Source organism: Olea europaea, chromosome 3, assembly GCF_002742605.1.
Source record: "Olea europaea var. sylvestris chromosome 3, O_europaea_v1, whole genome shotgun sequence".
NCBI classification, from domain to species: Eukaryota; Viridiplantae; Streptophyta; class Magnoliopsida; order Lamiales; family Oleaceae; genus Olea; species Olea europaea.
This window is the reverse complement of record NC_036239.1, coordinates 18,692,875-18,709,832: the sequence shown is the minus strand read 5'-3', so window position 1 is coordinate 18,709,832 and position 16,958 is coordinate 18,692,875. Positions and strand designations below refer to the sequence as shown.

The following is a 16,958-nucleotide window of genomic DNA, read 5'->3' as shown; positions in this document are numbered from 1 at the left end:
TTCATTTGATTTTTTTCCATTAAATTTTTGTCAAACAAGATTTTAACGACACATATATTTTGTAATGTGTCATTCAAAATGGGGTGTTGTAAAATGTAAGTTTATTAGGTTTTGGAGGTAAATGACAATTTTACCCCTATAAATTATTACTATTGTATTCCTAATTCTACCTTATAAATATAAAATTTTGATTCTTAATAAAATATACACAATTCTATTGATTTCTCTGCGTCCATTTCTCTTTTGTTCTCTTTTGTAACAAATTTGAAATTATAGCCGTTTTAACATTAATTATTATTTATTAACCAATCCTTTATTCCTTTTTTACATCGTCTCTCTCTCAACCAATTCAAAATCCCATAGCGCGATGCTCCCTAATTTCAAATTCTAGATCTCATCTCAGCCGTCTATCTTGAGACCTACCATACTTTTTACTCGAATTTTGAAATTATTACATCACTCGGGGAGGAGAGAGAAAGGGACCCTTATTCTTCTTCAGTATCGAAGGATTCATGTGAAATCTTGAGAGAAAAATGGAAATAACTTTTGGTTCAAAATTTGGCTGAAACCCACCAAAGAAGCAGCTGAATACGAGCTCCTTCATTCCGCATAAGTAAGAAAAAATTTCAGGATTTCGTAGTTTCGGAGCTCTTTTCTTCGTTTCCTCTTACAGGTATACCTTCAAGAAATTAAGAATTATTGAAATATCCCATTCTTCTTTTCATAATTTCTGTTTAAATTTGTGGGGGATTCAGAATGTTGAGGGATTTCAAATTTATGCGCCGAAATTCCGGCAAGAATCCCAACGCAGAGGAAATCGAGAATGTCCCTATAAATCCCAGGGACTCTTTAGGTCCTCAGATTATCAAGGATTCTCAGAGGCCCCCTCTATATGCAATTCAAGAACCAATCCAGAATTCTAAAGGTGGTATAGATCAAAAATTGAGTGGTGTTAAGGTTAATAAAACTGACAGAACCCCCGTTAAGCCAAAGTCTAAGAAGTCAGATTCAACAATGCTGCATTCCACTCCAGAAAAACAAGGGCTAGTGTCAAAAAATCACTTTGGGTGGGCCCAGAAGAGTGACTGTTACTCTAGTTCTAGTGCCGTTGAGTCGAGGGAGGAGTGAAGGGCAGCGGAGAATATGAATACACCACGGTCTACTAGGACGATGGGAAAGGCCACTTCAAGTTATTCAGAGTGTAATTCGACTCAAAGCACGCCCACTAAGAGTGTAAGCAAGCCTCCAAATCCCGGCCTCTGTCTAGCCAGTGGTTCTAGGCCTCTGGCCAGTGGGGCTGCTCGAATGGCCAACTTTGCCGCACTATCTAAAGGGATTCCGAGTTCTTGCAATTCTGCCACTGTTGTTAATTCAGTAGAAGTGCCCCATTTTGAACTCAAGGAAGATTCATCTTTCTGGATGGAACACAATGTCCAAGTAAGCTTCTTTTCTGCAAATTGCATTCTGCTTCTTAATTTCCTTTCAATTTATTTAGGAATAATTGAACAATATCTTTTATAGGTTTTGATACGAGTACGTCCTCTCAATAACATGGAGAAAGGTACTTATGGTTACAGTAGGTGCTTGAAGCAGGAAAGCGCACAATGCATCACCTGGATAGGGCAACCCGAGACCCCATTTATGTTTGATCATGTAGCATGTGAAACTATAGACCAGGTCCATAGAGAACAAACATACTCTTCGATTTGCAAAACGTATAGCTAAAAAGACTATTTACACTTCTGTACTTCGCGGTGAATTTGCAGGAGACACTTTTTAGAATGGTTGGCTTGCCTATGGTGGAGAATTGCTTGTCAGGGTACAATAGCTGTATGTTTGCATATGGGCAGGTAATACAATATACTTGTTTGCATAATAATTTTACACAATGACTAGTTGGGAATTTGTTTCTGATGCAAAATTTCTGAGAAAATACTACAAAAGCATTCAAACATTTGGCTTTGCAGATTATTTTGTTCACATATGAAGACGGGGCTTCTGGTTCTCATTTTTAGGCATAGTTCAAATTTTTGATGAATCAAGGATGATATTGGACCTATGATATCTGAGAGGCAAACTTATTTTCAATCTTTTTCATCGAGTGCGGTCTGTGTGTTATTCCTATTTTCCAAGATCTCTAATTTCCAGCTGCCTGTTTTAGTATAATCTGCATGAAGATAGTCTCGATTAGTACTGTAATCTTCAAAATAGATAGTACAAGCAATGGCTGGAGTACCTTCAACTTAATTTTGTCATTCTTGCGATCGAAATTCCTATTTACTTTGACCCTATTTAATTTTCTCGTGTATTTCTATTTACTAGCTTAAGTGACAGTCTAGGTTCTTCTTCCTCGAATGCGTTCATAAAATGATAGGTACTATCGCTTAAGCATTGTTACGGACCTTGCTTTCTTGAGTTCACACATCAACTACAGTTTCTTTTCCCTCTCAATATCATATGTTGAAATGGATTAATGATGCAGACAGGTAGTGGGAAGACTTACACAATGCTTGGTGGGATTGATGAGCTAGAAGTCACTCCTAGTCCAAATCGTGGAATGACCCCGCGCATATTCGAATTTTTGTTTGCAAGAATTAGAGCGGTAAGTTCAACTCTCTTTGCCTGCTTTTGCCAAGTCACCTTCTAATATAAACATTTTCATTGCAACAAGACACTTTCATCACGAGCTTTATTTTTAAGGAGGAGGAAATACGAAGAGATGAACGGCTAAAATACAATTGCAAATGCTCTTTCCTGGAGATTTATAATGAGCAAATAACTGATCTTCTTGATCCTTCATCTACAAATTTGATGGTACTTATACCTTTCTGATAGGATAATGTAGTGCCTCAATTGTTAAATGTTGTTTCCTCATATTTATAATCTCTTTTCATAGTTACGCGAGGACGTCAAAAAGGGCGTGTATGTTGAAAATCTATCCGAATTCGAGGTCCAAACTGTAGGTGACGTTCTTCAGCTTCTGAGTCAGGTGACTGGGTTTTACTCTTTTTCCTCTTTTGATTTACTCTAATTATCCAATCTTCACAGATGTATGTGTGCATGGATGCATGCATAATGTTTGTCCCTAGCAAATAAAATTTGAGGTTTGCTTGTAGGGTTCTGCAAATAGGAAAGTTGCCGCTACAAATATGAACAGAGAAAGCAGTCGCTCCCATAGTGTTTTTACATGTGTGATTGAGAGTAGATGGGAAAAGGATTCAACTACTAACTTTCGTTTTGCTCGGCTGAACCTTGTTGACCTTGCCGGCTCTGAAAGGTTTACATCATTATTCATGTTAATTTCTCAAATAGATGGGAATCTCACGCTGTCACATCATTTATATTGCTTTTATCCCTATCAGGCAAAAGACTTCTGGTGCCGAGGGCGAGCGTCTAAAGGAAGCTGCAAGCATCAATAAATCGCTATCAACGCTAGGGTATTACATTAATTTCATATCACTGACTAGCCATCTGTTTTCTTAGGGTTATATAGCAAGTGAACATAGGTCTTGCTTTTGTAGTCATGTAATAATGGTCCTAGTGGATGTAGCACATGGGAGACCAAGGCACGTTCCTTATAGAGATTCAAGGCTGACATTTCTTCTTCAGGTGCATTATTAACTATTCACTTTTATATTTTTCCTAGACCTATTAAAAATCATATCGTTATGTTCCAAAAATGAAAAACAGGATTCTTTGGGTGGAAATTCGAAAACAATGATGATAGCCAACGTCAGCCCGTCTATCTGGTATGTTGATGTGATTCTACGTGTAGGGAAACTATTTCTTTTTTTTGCAAATTTTGAGCTTCATCTTATTTTTTGTGTTGTCGACTAATGAAAATACTAAATTTAATTTACTCAGTTGTGCTGCTGAAACACTTAACACTCTAAAGTTTGCTCAACGAGCAAAACTCATTCAGAATAATGTAAGCTTGTTCATGCTTAAATGATACATTGGGCTTTTAAATTGATAACAAAGTGGATACTGGATATATTAACCTGCCTTTTTCTCTTTTTTCATGACAAAGGCTGTCATCAATGAAGATTCATCAAAAGATGTCATTGCTCTGCAACATCAAATACGTTTGCTAAAGGTGGTAGCTAGTTTTATATGGCTCTCACATTGTACAAATTGACCACAAAACTAATTTACAATCGAAACTCGTGATTTGTTGTTGTAATAGGAAGAGCTTTCTGTTCTCAAACATGAAAAGGTTTCTCGATCATTATCCTTTGGTCCAGCAATAGTCAGAGATGCAAGGAACGAAAATGAAGATGGTTGTAGTGAAAGGACAACTGATGAACCAGATCACCAGAATAATTTACTTGGAAAAGCATCTAAAGTTGTTCTCAAAATGTCATGTAAACAGGTATATCAAGTTGTAATTTGCCTTTGTTTTTTCTTCAGACAGCTGGTTCCATCACTGGATAATTGTTGCTAATGGTTGAAAGCAAATGACAGCAGTTTGAGTCAAATTAACATATGAACATTTAATTTAGCCTTCAATCTGGAAATATCTGAGCATACTCAATTCGATAACATTGTCAATTAATCTAAGTTCAATTAATTAAATATGCCAAAACAAAAGAGAGAGAATCTAAAATGACAAATTAAAAGTTGAGCTATGCCTCTGACATCCTTTTTATCTCATAATTCAGACGTGTTTTCTTTAAAAGAAAAGATTTTGACATGTTACCTGCTGGTTTTCTGTTTTCGCATTTTGCCATTGATTTCATAGTTAAAATCACTGGAAGCTACACTTGCTGGTGCACTAAGGAGGGAACAGATGGCAGATACTTCTATTAAACGGCTTGAAGCTGAAATTGAACACTTGAACCGTCTGGTAACTCTCTCTTCTCTCTCCCACTTTCTCTTTTATGGTGAGACAGGTATTGCTGGAAATAAATGAGGAATTTGTTTTGTCATTTGTGTTTAGCTCCTTAGAAACATTTCACGGTGGCATTGATTTTCAGGTTAGTCAAAGAGAAGAGGACACCAGATGCACAAAAATGATGCTGAAATTTAGAGAAGACAAAATTCAAAGAATGGAGGCTCTCCTCGGTGGCTTGACATCAGCAGATGCTTATTTGCTGGAAGAGAACAGGGAACTTTCAGAAGAAATCCAGCTGATGCATTCAAGGGTTGATAGGAATCCTGAAGTGACTCGCTTTGCCCATGAAAATATTAGGCTTTTAGAGCAAGTTAGACGGTAGGTTTTTAAAAAAATGTTGGCTTGGCTTTATTCACAAGTTCTTCAATTTATTTTTAAAAATATTCACGTTGGAACTTACAGATTTCAAGACTTCTATGAAGAAGGGGAGAGAGAGATGTTATTGGCTGAAGTATCTGAACTGCGGAATCAGGTATCTTATCCAGCCAATAGTCCATATCTTTTTTCTGCTTCTCAAATTAGTTCATGCCTTTGACCCAGAATTTCTCCCTTTGGCAGCTAATTCTCTTCCTCGATGGAAATTTGAAGCAGCAAAGCCATCAAGACAAAAATATAGCTTCTCATGTAAATTCTTTAAAGAGATCTGCACATTGTTTTTTATTGCTATTCTGGAAAAGAAGATTCAGGTCCACTGATTTTGAAGAAGCCTTATATATCTTTGTTTCCATTGATACAGTGTGCTCTTCATACCAATGAGGAAAATGATTCACTCAGCGAGGAGGTTGGACGTCATATTCCTGAAAACATTGTATGCTGTAAGATTTATTTTCCGGACCTTGACTTCTTATCATAATTTTCTTTTCACAGTTGAAGAGGACTATGAATGAATTAGAGGAAACCCGGAGTAATCTAAGCAGTACTTTAGAAAACAATGCAAAACTCAGAGGGTAAGAAGTCTTTACATGTTTTTGGGTTTTCTTTGTATTGAAATATCTCCTTCGTCTATTCCTGGTTGTAACATTTTTTTTTCCTTTTTTTTTTTTTTTTAAAATCTTGTTCAGGGAGATTGACAAGTTAAATGAATCATTGAATACCATCGGATCTGTAATTCATGAGCATGACTCCAGTCCTGAATTCATGAAGGTGCCATTAACTTTTACGTTAAGAGAGGAAGATAAGAAAGAGCACAATTTATACTTCCGTGCATAATTTTATTATCAAGTATGCAAGTTTTGAGACACCAACTTTCTCCAGTATTTTCCATGAATTTGATAATAAGGGAAGGATTCTTTTTTCTTTAATCTCTATTTGCTGTCATAAAAGGACACCACAGTAGAATATCTTTTGTGATGATTATACATATAATGATGCATTTCATGATTAATTTTCTTTTATGCTTACTATAAGGTTTGTGCAAATATATCTAGCAACTAACTTCTTTGGTTGTCCTTAATTTCCTCTTAGAACTATTTTCTTGAAATTGATTATAACTACTTCTTTCAGGAATCAATAAAGGAAGTTCCAATTTTCAACGAGCAGATAATATTGGCCGAGGAGCAAGAGAACGGCCAAAATAGGTACAGAAAACTTATGACCCACAAAGAAGATATTGTGGGTTTACAACTGGAGTTGGACATTTTGAAAATTATTCTTAAAGAAGAGAAGTCAAACTCTTTTAAAGCAGAGGAAATGACACAATCTTTGAACAGAGAACTTCATTTGTCAAAGGAAATGATTCTGTCTATTACTCAAAATTGTGAAGATGTCCAAGAAGAACTTGAGAAAGCAAAATCCGTTATTGAAGCTCTTGAGTCTCAGCAATTTCTAACGATGAATGAGATAGAGGAGCTCCGTAACTCTAATGACAACTATGCTGAACTATTGCATAAACAAATGCTTGAAATCTCTTCTTTAAAGGAGCAAATTCACGCTCAAGAGTTTAGAGATATCTCATCCTTTAAGCGATCCATAAGTAATGATTCTCCTATAGAAGCAAGGTTGAAGAAGATGCATGATTCTCTTGAAAAGGCCAAGAGATTGAATCAGTGGTATCAAAGTGATAATTCGATTCAAGCATCTAAAGAAGAAGAAATGGACGAAGTCCGCAAGCAGGTTGAGGCAGAAACTGCTGAGGTGATTATTTGCTTGCAAGAAGAACTTGCTGTTCTTCAACAGGAAGTCCAAGATAGTAGCTTGAAAGAGATGGATAGCAGGGAGAAGTTGGTTCTATTTCAAGCTGAGATGAAAAATCTGGAGGACAATTTAGGCGCGAGGACTCAAGAGAACACAAGATTAGCTCAAATGCTAGAACGCAAAGAAAATCAGTTAAGAAACTTGTCAGAAGAATGGGAACGATTGACCAATGAGATTGAAGGTGTTCTTACCGGTGGGCAGGAGGCTCTCAAAGACGTCTCTGACCAGCTTGATGATATTCCCAGTTCATTCCCTCAGAAAAGAAATTTGATCTCTGAACAACTTGGGAGGATGAAAACTAATTTTCTTGAAAAAGAAGTATTAATTGATGAGCTCAATCAATGCTTAAAGGATGCGATGAATAAGAGAAATGATATGGAATGCATGTTAAGGTCATTGAGAGGGGCGACATTGGTAATGACTGAAACGCACCATCAAGAATGCAGTGAAAAGGACAAAGATATTCTCCTTTTAACATCTGAATTAAATGCCAAGACGTCTGTTATTGAAGAGCTGGAGAGCGTAATCAAACACGGAAAGGATCAACTTAGAAATGCATCATGCTGTGCAACAGCCGCTTTTGTGATTGTGAACCGGTTGTTTGAGTTAAATTCCAACCATGTGAATGCTTTAAATAATAAGGACATGCAACTTAGACAAGCCACAGAAGTTATTATTCAAAAAGACGCCATTCTCCACAATCAGTCATCAAAAATTGATGAGGCAGAAAAACAGAACGAGATCCTCAGATTGGGAATGAAATCATTAGAAGAACGCTCTGCCAGACTAAAACTGCAGCTATCAGAGGAACAGATAGATGCTAAGGCTCTTTGGAGGAAACTTGAAGAAACTGAAGAAAATAACATCTCTGAAGCCATGGAAAAACTCGTGGAGCTAAAATCTGGAGTTTCAACTCTGAAATTATGCATGAATGGGTATCTGAAGCAGATTGGAGGTTCTGGTGGAGATAATGCTTTAGAAAGTTCATATTGTTTTCCCGCCAGCGACAAATGTCAAACGTGGGTAAGCTAATGTTTCTATTTCTCAAACTGTCCCCTGCATATTGCAGGCAACTTATTTTGTTAAGGAGTAAAGCATTATTGTGTTTTTATATATTATTATTTTGGTCTTATTGCAGTCTGGTAAAGGAACAGAACAGGACATCAACCATGTAGAATCATGTGTTCTTGAGGGTTCTGGTGGAGATAATGCTTTAGAAAGTTCATATTGTTTTCCCGCCAGCGACAAATGTCAAACGTGGGTAAGCTAATGTTTCTATTTCTCAAACTGTCCCCTGCATATTGCAGGCAACTTATTTTGTTAAGGAGTAAAGCATTATTGTGTTTTTATATATTATTATTTTGGTCTTATTGCAGTCTGGTAAAGGAACAGAACAGGACATCAACCATGTAGAATCATGTGTTCTTGAGGATGCGAGAACTGAGACTTCAAAATATTCTTTCACTGCAAACAGAATGGATGAATGCATGTTTGACCGTAATATTTTGGCATGTGAACAAACTTTGAAGGATGTGAATGGCAAAGATGCTAGCACTACTCTTCTAAAGGAAGAGATAGAATCCGCTCTTCAAAGTATTCAAGGATTGCAAGCTGAGATGGACAAACTACATCGTGACAAAGGAGGTGTCTGGATGGCTGAAAAACGTCACAAGAAGAGCATTGAATCATTGATGAATCAAGTATTTGTGCTACAAAGTTCTATGAATAATTTTGAAGTGAAATTTGAGCTAAAAATTGCTGCTTTGGATGGCAAACTGAGGGGAGTAGAAGAAATCGTACAAGAATCTTGCACTTCCTGGTTCCATCTTAAACAGGTAAAACATTATTTTTGTAACAATTTATATTTGAAATATTGGAAATTACCTATGCAGTTTTCTTTAATGCTCAATCTTCATACCTGAACTTCAGTTCTATTTTCCAATTTCCCATGTCATACTTTCTTTCAGCATTACATTTCCTCTTTCCTGGCATATAACCAAGTGTCTCAGCAATAACTACAATTAACAAGAGAAAAATACAATTATGCAAATACAATTCGTTTGCCACCAGTTCCACAATCACGTGTTTTTAATACTACCAACTGTCCATTTTCTGCAGTTACTCGAGGCTGAACTTGGTGATGCCAAGGCAGTTGCTGCCCAGAAATCTATTGAAGCTTCTTGTGTTCTTGAGAAATTTGAAGAGGTTCAAGACACCATGAAGGAAGCAGACATAATGATAAATGAGCTGATGATAGCTAATGAAACCTTGAAGCTTAACACCCATGAGCTGAAGGAAAAGGAGAACACCTTGATCAATGAAAGAGATATCCTTACCACAGAAGTTCAGAACTTGCAGTCCTCCAATAATCTGAAAGTACAGCATTATGAGAAATTTGAGCAGCAGTATGAATCAGATATTGTGGATATGAAGAGCCTGGTATTGGAATTAGAAGAAATTGTTTCACAGGTCCAAACTACTTCCATTGAAGACTGCAAGGCTATAGCATCGGATTTCCTAAGCATGAATTCCCAACTTTGCGAGTCAACGAGATTAATCAGGTCATCTCTTGAGGAAGTATGGTCTGAGATTATCGTTAAGGATTTTTCCATGTCTGTTTTGCATCTTTGTCACATGGGAATTCTCTTAGAAACATCAAATGGGCTCAACGCAGAAAATGGTCTTCTTCACCGTGGTATATGCGAATCGAATTCCAAAATTTCTGAACTCCGGGAGCATAATCTTAGATCACAGAGAGAGCTGGAAATGTGTAGAATACTCAAGGGGAAGTTATTGGCAGATATTAAGAAAAGTTTTGATAGTATATCAGGCATCCAGTTCATTCCCTCAGAAAAGAAATTTGATCTCTGAACAACTTGGGAGGATGAAAACTTATTTTCTTGAAAAAGAAGTATTAATTGATGAGCTCAATCAATGCTTAAAGGATGCGATGAATAAGAGAAATGATATGGAATGCATGTTAAGGTCATTGAGAGGGGCGACATTGGTAATGACTGAAACGCACCATCAAGAATGCAGTGAAAAGGACAAAGATATTCTCCTTTTAACATCTGAATTAAATGCCAAGACGTCTGTTATTGAAGAGCTGGAGAGCGTAATCAAACACGGAAAGGATCAACTTAGAAATGCATCATGCTGTGCAACAGCCGCTTTTGTGATTGTGAACCGGTTGTTTGAGTTAAATTCCAACCATGTGAATGCTTTAAATAATAAGGACATGCAACTTAGACAAGCCACAGAAGTTATTATTCAAAAAGACGCCATTCTCCACAATCAGTCATCAAAAATTGATGAGGCAGAAAAACAGAACGAGATCCTCAGATTGGGAATGAAATCATTAGAAGAACGCTCTGCCAGACTAAAACTGCAGCTATCAGAGGAACAGATAGATGCTAAGGCTCTTTGGAGGAAACTTGAAGAAACTGAAGAAAATAACATCTCTGAAGCCATGGAAAAACTCGTGGAGCTAAAATCTGGAGTTTCAACACTGAAATTATGCATGAATGGGTATCTGAAGCAGATTGGAGGTTCTGGTGGAGATAATGCTTTAGAAAGTTCATATTGTTTTCCCGCCAGCGACAAATGTCAAACGTGGGTAAGCTAATGTTTCTATTTCTCAAACTGTCCCCTGCATATTGCAGGCAACTTATTTTGTTAAGGAGTAAAGCATTATTGTGTTTTTATATATTATTATTTTGGTCTTATTGCAGTCTGGTAAAGGAACAGAACAGGACATCAACCATGTAGAATCATGTGTTCTTGAGGATGCGAGAACTGAGACTTCAAAATATTCTTTCACTGCAAACAGAATGGATGAATGCATGTTTGACCGTAATATTTTGGCATGTGAACAAACTTTGAAGGATGTGAATGGCAAAGATGCTAGCACTACTCTTCTAAAGGAAGAGATAGAATCCGCTCTTCAAAGTATTCAAGGATTGCAAGCTGAGATGGACAAACTACATCGTGACAAAGGAGGTGTCTGGATGGCTGAAAAACGTCACAAGAAGAGCATTGAATCATTGATGAATCAAGTATTTGTGCTACAAAGTTCTATGAATAATTTTGAAGTGAAATTTGAGCTAAAAATTGCTGCTTTGGATGGCAAACTGAGGGGAGTAGAAGAAATCGTACAAGAATCTTGCACTTCCTGGTTCCATCTTAAACAGGTAAAACATTATTTTTGTAACAATTTATATTTGAAATATTGGAAATTACCTATGCAGTTTTCTTTAATGCTCAATCTTCATACCTGAACTTCAGTTCTATTTTCCAATTTCCCATGTCATACTTTCTTTCAGCATTACATTTCCTCTTTCCTGGCAGATAACCAAGTGTCTCAGCAATAACTACAATTAACAAGAGAAAAATACAATTATGCAAATACAATTCGTTTGCCACCAGTTCCACAATCACGTGTTTTTAATACTACCAACTGTCCATTTTCTGCAGTTACTCGAGGCTGAACTTGGTGATGCCAAGGCAGTTGCTGCCCAGAAATCTATTGAAGCTTCTTGTGTTCTTGAGAAATTTGAAGAGGTTCAAGACACCATGAAGGAAGCAGACATAATGATAAATGAGCTGATGATAGCTAATGAAACCTTGAAGCTTAACACCCATGAGCTGAAGGAAAAGGAGAACACCTTGATCAATGAAAGAGATATCCTTACCACAGAAGTTCAGAACTTGCAGTCCTCCAATAATCTGAAAGTACAGCATTATGAGAAATTTGAGCAGCAGTATGAATCAGATATTGTGGATATGAAGAGCCTGGTATTGGAATTAGAAGAAATTGTTTCACAGGTCCAAACTACTTCCATTGAAGACTGCAAGGCTATAGCATCGGATTTCCTAAGCATGAATTCCCAACTTTGCGAGTCAACGAGATTAATCAGGTCATCTCTTGAGGAAGTATGGTCTGAGATTATCGTTAAGGATTTTTCCATGTCTGTTTTGCATCTTTGTCACATGGGAATTCTCTTAGAAACATCAAATGGGCTCAACGCAGAAAATGGTCTTCTTCACCGTGGTATATGCGAATCGAATTCCAAAATTTCTGAACTCCGGGAGCATAATCTTAGATCACAGAGAGAGCTGGAAATGTGTAGAATACTCAAGGGGAAGTTATTGGCAGATATTAAGAAAAGTTTTGATAGTATATCAGGCAAAGTAGATGAATCTGGGGAGCTCACCATAAAGCTTGCCTCTTTTGAGAAGAAGATACGAGATCTACAGTTACAAGAAGAGTTAATGTTGGAACGGTCAAATCATATGGGATCTGAACTTTCTGTCCTAATGAAGGAGCTCGATCTCAGTAACTCGAATGTATTAGCATCTCTTCTGGATCAAGAAAGACTATTAAAGGATAAAGATAGACTTCTTGAATATCAAGAAGAGAATTTCATGATGGAATTGTCTGCAAAAGATTTTGAATTTTTAATCATGTCATCTGAATTAAAGCAGCTAGAGCTCCTAAAAGCTGATGCCAAGAGAGCAAAAATCAACTCCTTTGAAGTCCTTGAAAACTTCAAGAAAGGTATAATTCTCCAGAGCATAGATGCTGCTTCCAATGAGTTGATATTGAAGGAGAAAGAAATTGAGCATGCTTCCCAGCAAAAAGAAGTTGAAAAAATAACAAGGAAGCAGCAAAAATTGTTGTCAGAGCTTGACGAAAGGTTTTTAACAATTGCCCGGATGGACACTGTAAACAAAGCTCTTAAGCAAGATATTCTGTCATTAAAAGAAATTGCTCATTCAAATATATGCTTGAAAGGTGCATTTGAAGAATTGGCGGAAGCAAAGAGAACCCTATTGTCCCAGGTTCAAAATCTTGAATCACGGCAAGCAAAGTTATTAAAAGACGTTGAGGTGAAGGAAGCAGCTCTTGAAACTTCTTCGAGTAATATCTCTGAGCTTTATCAACAAAATCAGGTATTGCAAAATGACATCTGTTTACTGGAAACTGAATTGTGCAGGCTTCGACACGAGGCAGAAATGAAAGATGAAGAAATTAAAAAAATGAGCTGCCTTAAAATGGAAAATGAGGCCCTGCAGGATGATTTAACAAAGGCAAAGGCAGAGCACTGCGAACTTTTCCAGGATTTGGAGGATAAGAAAGCCGAGTTTGAATCATATCTAAAAGGTACTAATGATCTTGACGTAGAAAATCATAGATTGAGAGAAAATATTTTGTCATTGCAGAATCACATTGTCAAGATAAATGAAGAGCTAAACCAATTGGAAACCCTTCAACATTCTCAATCCGTAGTAAAAAATGAGCTGTCTTCAAATATTCAGGATTTGAATGAAGAGAATGCTTTCTTGAGAAATAAACTTGGAGCTAGCAAGAATCATGAGTATGAATGCCTGAATGCTTTGAACTCCAACATTGTGAAGAATGTTGATTTGATGAAAACCATTGATACTATTGGTGACAAGATATTAAACTTAACTTTTGAGAAGGTTTTGGTTATAGAGGATTTGTTCCAAAAGATCGTTAAGGAACTGGAGAGGGCTTCCAAATTTTTTGAAGGGTTTGAAAACTTGGAGAATCTTGCGATAGAGCTGAAATCTCAAACTTCCTCTCTTGAAATTGAGTTGTCCAGGAAGGATGATATTCTTAAGGGGCTGTTATTTGATTTTAGCTTGCTGCAGGAGTCTGCATCTAATACTAAGGATCAAAAGGATGAGATTGAAGAACTTTTGGCCTCTCTAAGTGCCTTAGAAAAAGATTTTGATGAGAAATCCATTGAACTGGATCAAGCTGTTGCTGAAGGTCAAAAACTTGAAACTCAACTGCAAGAGAAGGTAGCTATAATATCTTCTCTTGAAATGGATAGTGCGAAAGAGCACGACACTATAAGTTCATTATCCCGCGAAAATGAAGAATTGATGGCCAATGTTAAAGAAGCATTAGAAGCAAAAATGTCCATGGAGAAGAGATTGATACAGAGTAGTAACATAAATGAGAACTTGAGAATGGAAGTTGCTGATATGGAGGCTGCTCTTGCTGAAATGAACAAGGCGTCTGAATTCTTGAAGAGCAATTTGGATACTGTCACCAGTCAGAGAGATGATCTTCACGACAAAGTCCTTAATTTGACTGAAGAGCTTGAGATGGCACGAGCAGTTGCTGATGAAAACAGAGCAATCTTTGTCGAAGCACAAGAGGTAATGTTGTCTTGGCAGGAAACTTTTTCTGTGAATTGTGTACTGAATTAACTGATAGGTCCCTTTAATATGTCTGTTTGGTTATGACAGATTGCAGAAACTAGAAAAATCCATGCTGAGGAGAAGGACAAGGAAGTGAAACTATTAGAGCGGTCCATTGAGGAGCTAGAATGTACAGTGGATGTACTTGAACAAAAGGTATCCCTCTTCCTAGATGGATAGACCCATACAGGAATACTATCCTTTGTTGTTTCTTTGACAAGATTTTTGCTTTCTAAGGTCGGCATTGTCAAAGGAGAAGCTGAACGCCAGCGATTGGAGAGAGAGGAACTGGAACTGGAACTTCATGCTGTTAAGCAACAAATGCAAAATGTCGAAAGCAACGATTCTGGTTTAAAAAGGTTTCAATTAATTATTCCATTGAAGTAGGTATATTAGATGACTATTTACAAATTTCTTAGTGCTTATAAGTTTTTGACTTCAGACAACTGGATGAAAAGGAGAAGAACCTTCAAGAAGCTCTTCAACGAGTAAAAATTCTTGAAAAAGAAATAGGTGCCAGAGATGGAGAGGTAAAGTTGTTTCTCATCGAATGGATTGTCTATAAACTCTGTTGTGGTAGTCACTGTCGGTTGTTTTCAGTCAAATGTTAGCTTTCAACATTATTATTCACTTTCTTTTCTTTGACAGATAGCCCAATGTAAAGCTCATATATCTGAGATAAATTTGCATGCAGAGGCACAAGCTTGCGAATACAAGCAAAAGGTGGGAATAAGAGCATGTTTTGCTTAGCTTAAAAAGATTACTTATAAGTAAAAAAAGTACGTTTTAAAATAAATTCATTAGTCAAAGTTGGAATTAAGTTGCTTATTTTGACACTGAAAGTAAGAGTGACTTTCAAAATCAATAACTTTTTTTCTCCATAGGCATCACAGTCAATTACATTTTAAAACATATAGGGATCAACCTTAATAACTAACAGCATTAACTGCAAATTTTATGACAGTTTAAATCATTGGAAGCCATGTTAGAACAAATCAAATCAGAAGTCCCTGCTACTCATGGAACTTCATCATCCAACAAATTGGAAAAAAATTCTTCGAAGTCTAGGGGAGGAGGTTCCCCTTTCAAATGTATTGGATTGGGCTTAGTTCAACAAATAAAGTCTGACAGAGATGAGGAGCTTAGTGCAGGAAGACAACGTGTAGAAGAACTTGAGGCCATAGCTGCAAGCAGACAAAAAGAGGTTGGATTCACGAATGAATACTGGTACCACTAAAGTAAGCATTTTATCCACTTGGCTCACATTCTATTGCAGATATTTTCGCTGAAGGCTAGATTAGCTGCCACTGAAAGCATGACCCATGATGTAATTCGGGATTTACTAGGTGTAAAGATGAACATGAACAGTTATGCGGTAAACCCATGTTTTCGTCTCATTGTTTATAGTTGAAAGTGTATTATGACATATTATTATATTAGTTTTCAATTTTGATGTGTATTTTAGGAAGCATAATTAGGCTTTGTTTTAGCTATTGTTTGGTCCCCATTATTCCCAAAATACATTTTTCTTTCTCTTATTTTCAACCACACATTCTTCAATAAAATAATATTACATGCAAACTCAAAACTTTTCCTTATTTTTTAACCACACATTTTCCATCAAAATACTATCCAAAATACATTTTCATAGAAAAAATGGGGGTTCAAACATGCTCTTAATAGCTTTCATTGTGTATTTCCTACTTAGAATAGAATCATTGAACCTTATATAAAGGGGTCTTATGATTTGTAATCAAAGAACCAGATTATCTGAATAAAAACTGATTTCCTTTGCCCTCATTTCTTGTCTTCTCTTCCCCTTTTCTATAATTGTTCCATAGCATCCTGCGTCATTTACCCATGGAAAAATTAAATTATGAGTGAATTCAGTTGTGAGTCTGAGTGACATTCTCATTTCTTTGTCATTGCTAGACTTTAATGGATAATCAGCAGCTTCACACATTAATTGAGGAGTCTCAACATCATAACATTGACGCTCAAGTTAAGGTACTCCTTATTTCCCCTCAAGTTAGGTCCATATTTCATCAATAACTGTGATTCTGAGTTGGAATTTACATCTGACATGGACTATTTCATGCTTGCAGGAACAGGAATTAGCTAAACTTAAACAGCAAATAAATGACTTTATTAATGAGAAGAACGGGTAATCAACTGTACAATTAAATTGGATATTCAGTTGCTAAACATTTTAATTCCCTGACATGCCCAAATTGCAATAAAATCTTATTCTAGGTGGCTGGAGGAGATAGAGAGAAAACAGGCTGAAATGGTGTCTGCAAAGGTCACCCTGGAAAAATTGAGCCAGACAGAACAGTTGCTCAAAACTGAAAACGAGATGTTAAAGGTACAGGCTTTCAAAGATCTTAGTATATTTCTCCCCAACATGATTGCAGAAAGAACTCTTTTTGGACTCTTTGATTTTGACGAGCATCTTCTAATTCTCTCAGGCGGACAACATTAATCACAAGAAGAGGGTGATGGAACTTGAAGCCGAAGTCAAGAAATTGTCTGGTCATCAAAATCTTCAACAACGCATCCACCACCACACTAAAATCAAGGCAAATAAATAAATTCCCCCCCCCCCCCCCCCCCCCCCCCCCCCCCCCCCCCCCCCCCC

General features: G+C 36.9%; 2 protein-coding genes across 4 annotated transcripts in view; both read left to right on the top strand.

Moving 5' to 3' along the window:
- Positions 1–568: 568 nt before the first annotated feature.
- On the top strand, positions 569–1,134 carry LOC111388510. The gene has a single exon (XM_023013243.1). It carries the CDS (start codon positions 757–759, stop codon positions 1,126–1,128), a length of 372 nt encoding a protein of 123 aa, XP_022869011.1. The 5' UTR covers positions 569–756; the 3' UTR covers positions 1,129–1,134.
- Positions 750–16,958, top strand: part of LOC111388492 (kinesin-like protein KIN-12D) — a 16,944-nt gene continuing 735 nt past the window's right edge. Inside the window, exons 1-35 of one of the 3 annotated variants that reach the window (XM_023013221.1) lie at positions 992–1,437; positions 1,522–1,677; positions 1,767–1,850; positions 2,483–2,602; positions 2,701–2,814; positions 2,897–2,989; positions 3,117–3,277; positions 3,363–3,437; positions 3,522–3,609; positions 3,691–3,749; positions 3,865–3,928; positions 4,031–4,096; positions 4,187–4,372; positions 4,742–4,846; positions 4,977–5,212; positions 5,297–5,366; positions 5,453–5,518; positions 5,631–5,675; positions 5,762–5,841; positions 5,956–6,037; positions 6,398–8,048; positions 8,287–8,348; positions 8,464–8,922; positions 9,206–9,917; positions 12,273–14,278; positions 14,369–14,476; positions 14,558–14,679; positions 14,763–14,850; positions 14,969–15,043; positions 15,285–15,524; positions 15,597–15,695; positions 16,253–16,327; positions 16,426–16,484; positions 16,574–16,685; positions 16,789–16,899. In XM_023013221.1, coding sequence (XP_022868989.1) covers positions 1,144–1,437; positions 1,522–1,677; positions 1,767–1,850; positions 2,483–2,602; positions 2,701–2,814; positions 2,897–2,989; positions 3,117–3,277; positions 3,363–3,437; positions 3,522–3,609; positions 3,691–3,749; positions 3,865–3,928; positions 4,031–4,096; positions 4,187–4,372; positions 4,742–4,846; positions 4,977–5,212; positions 5,297–5,366; positions 5,453–5,518; positions 5,631–5,675; positions 5,762–5,841; positions 5,956–6,037; positions 6,398–8,048; positions 8,287–8,348; positions 8,464–8,922; positions 9,206–9,917; positions 12,273–14,278; positions 14,369–14,476; positions 14,558–14,679; positions 14,763–14,850; positions 14,969–15,043; positions 15,285–15,524; positions 15,597–15,695; positions 16,253–16,327; positions 16,426–16,484; positions 16,574–16,685; positions 16,789–16,899 — 8,223 coding nt within the window. In that variant the 5' untranslated portion in view covers positions 992–1,143. Of the gene's footprint in view, positions 1,438–1,521; positions 1,678–1,766; positions 1,851–2,482; positions 2,603–2,700; positions 2,815–2,896; positions 2,990–3,116; positions 3,278–3,362; positions 3,438–3,521; positions 3,610–3,690; positions 3,750–3,864; positions 3,929–4,030; positions 4,097–4,186; positions 4,373–4,741; positions 4,847–4,976; positions 5,213–5,296; positions 5,367–5,452; positions 5,519–5,630; positions 5,676–5,761; positions 5,842–5,955; positions 6,038–6,397; positions 8,111–8,286; positions 8,349–8,463; positions 8,923–9,205; positions 9,918–12,272; positions 14,279–14,368; positions 14,477–14,557; positions 14,680–14,762; positions 14,851–14,968; positions 15,044–15,284; positions 15,559–15,596; positions 15,696–16,252; positions 16,328–16,425; positions 16,485–16,573; positions 16,686–16,788; positions 16,900–16,958 lie in introns of those variants that run through there. The other 2 variants (XM_023013230.1, XR_002701590.1) reach the window with 2 other exon arrangements.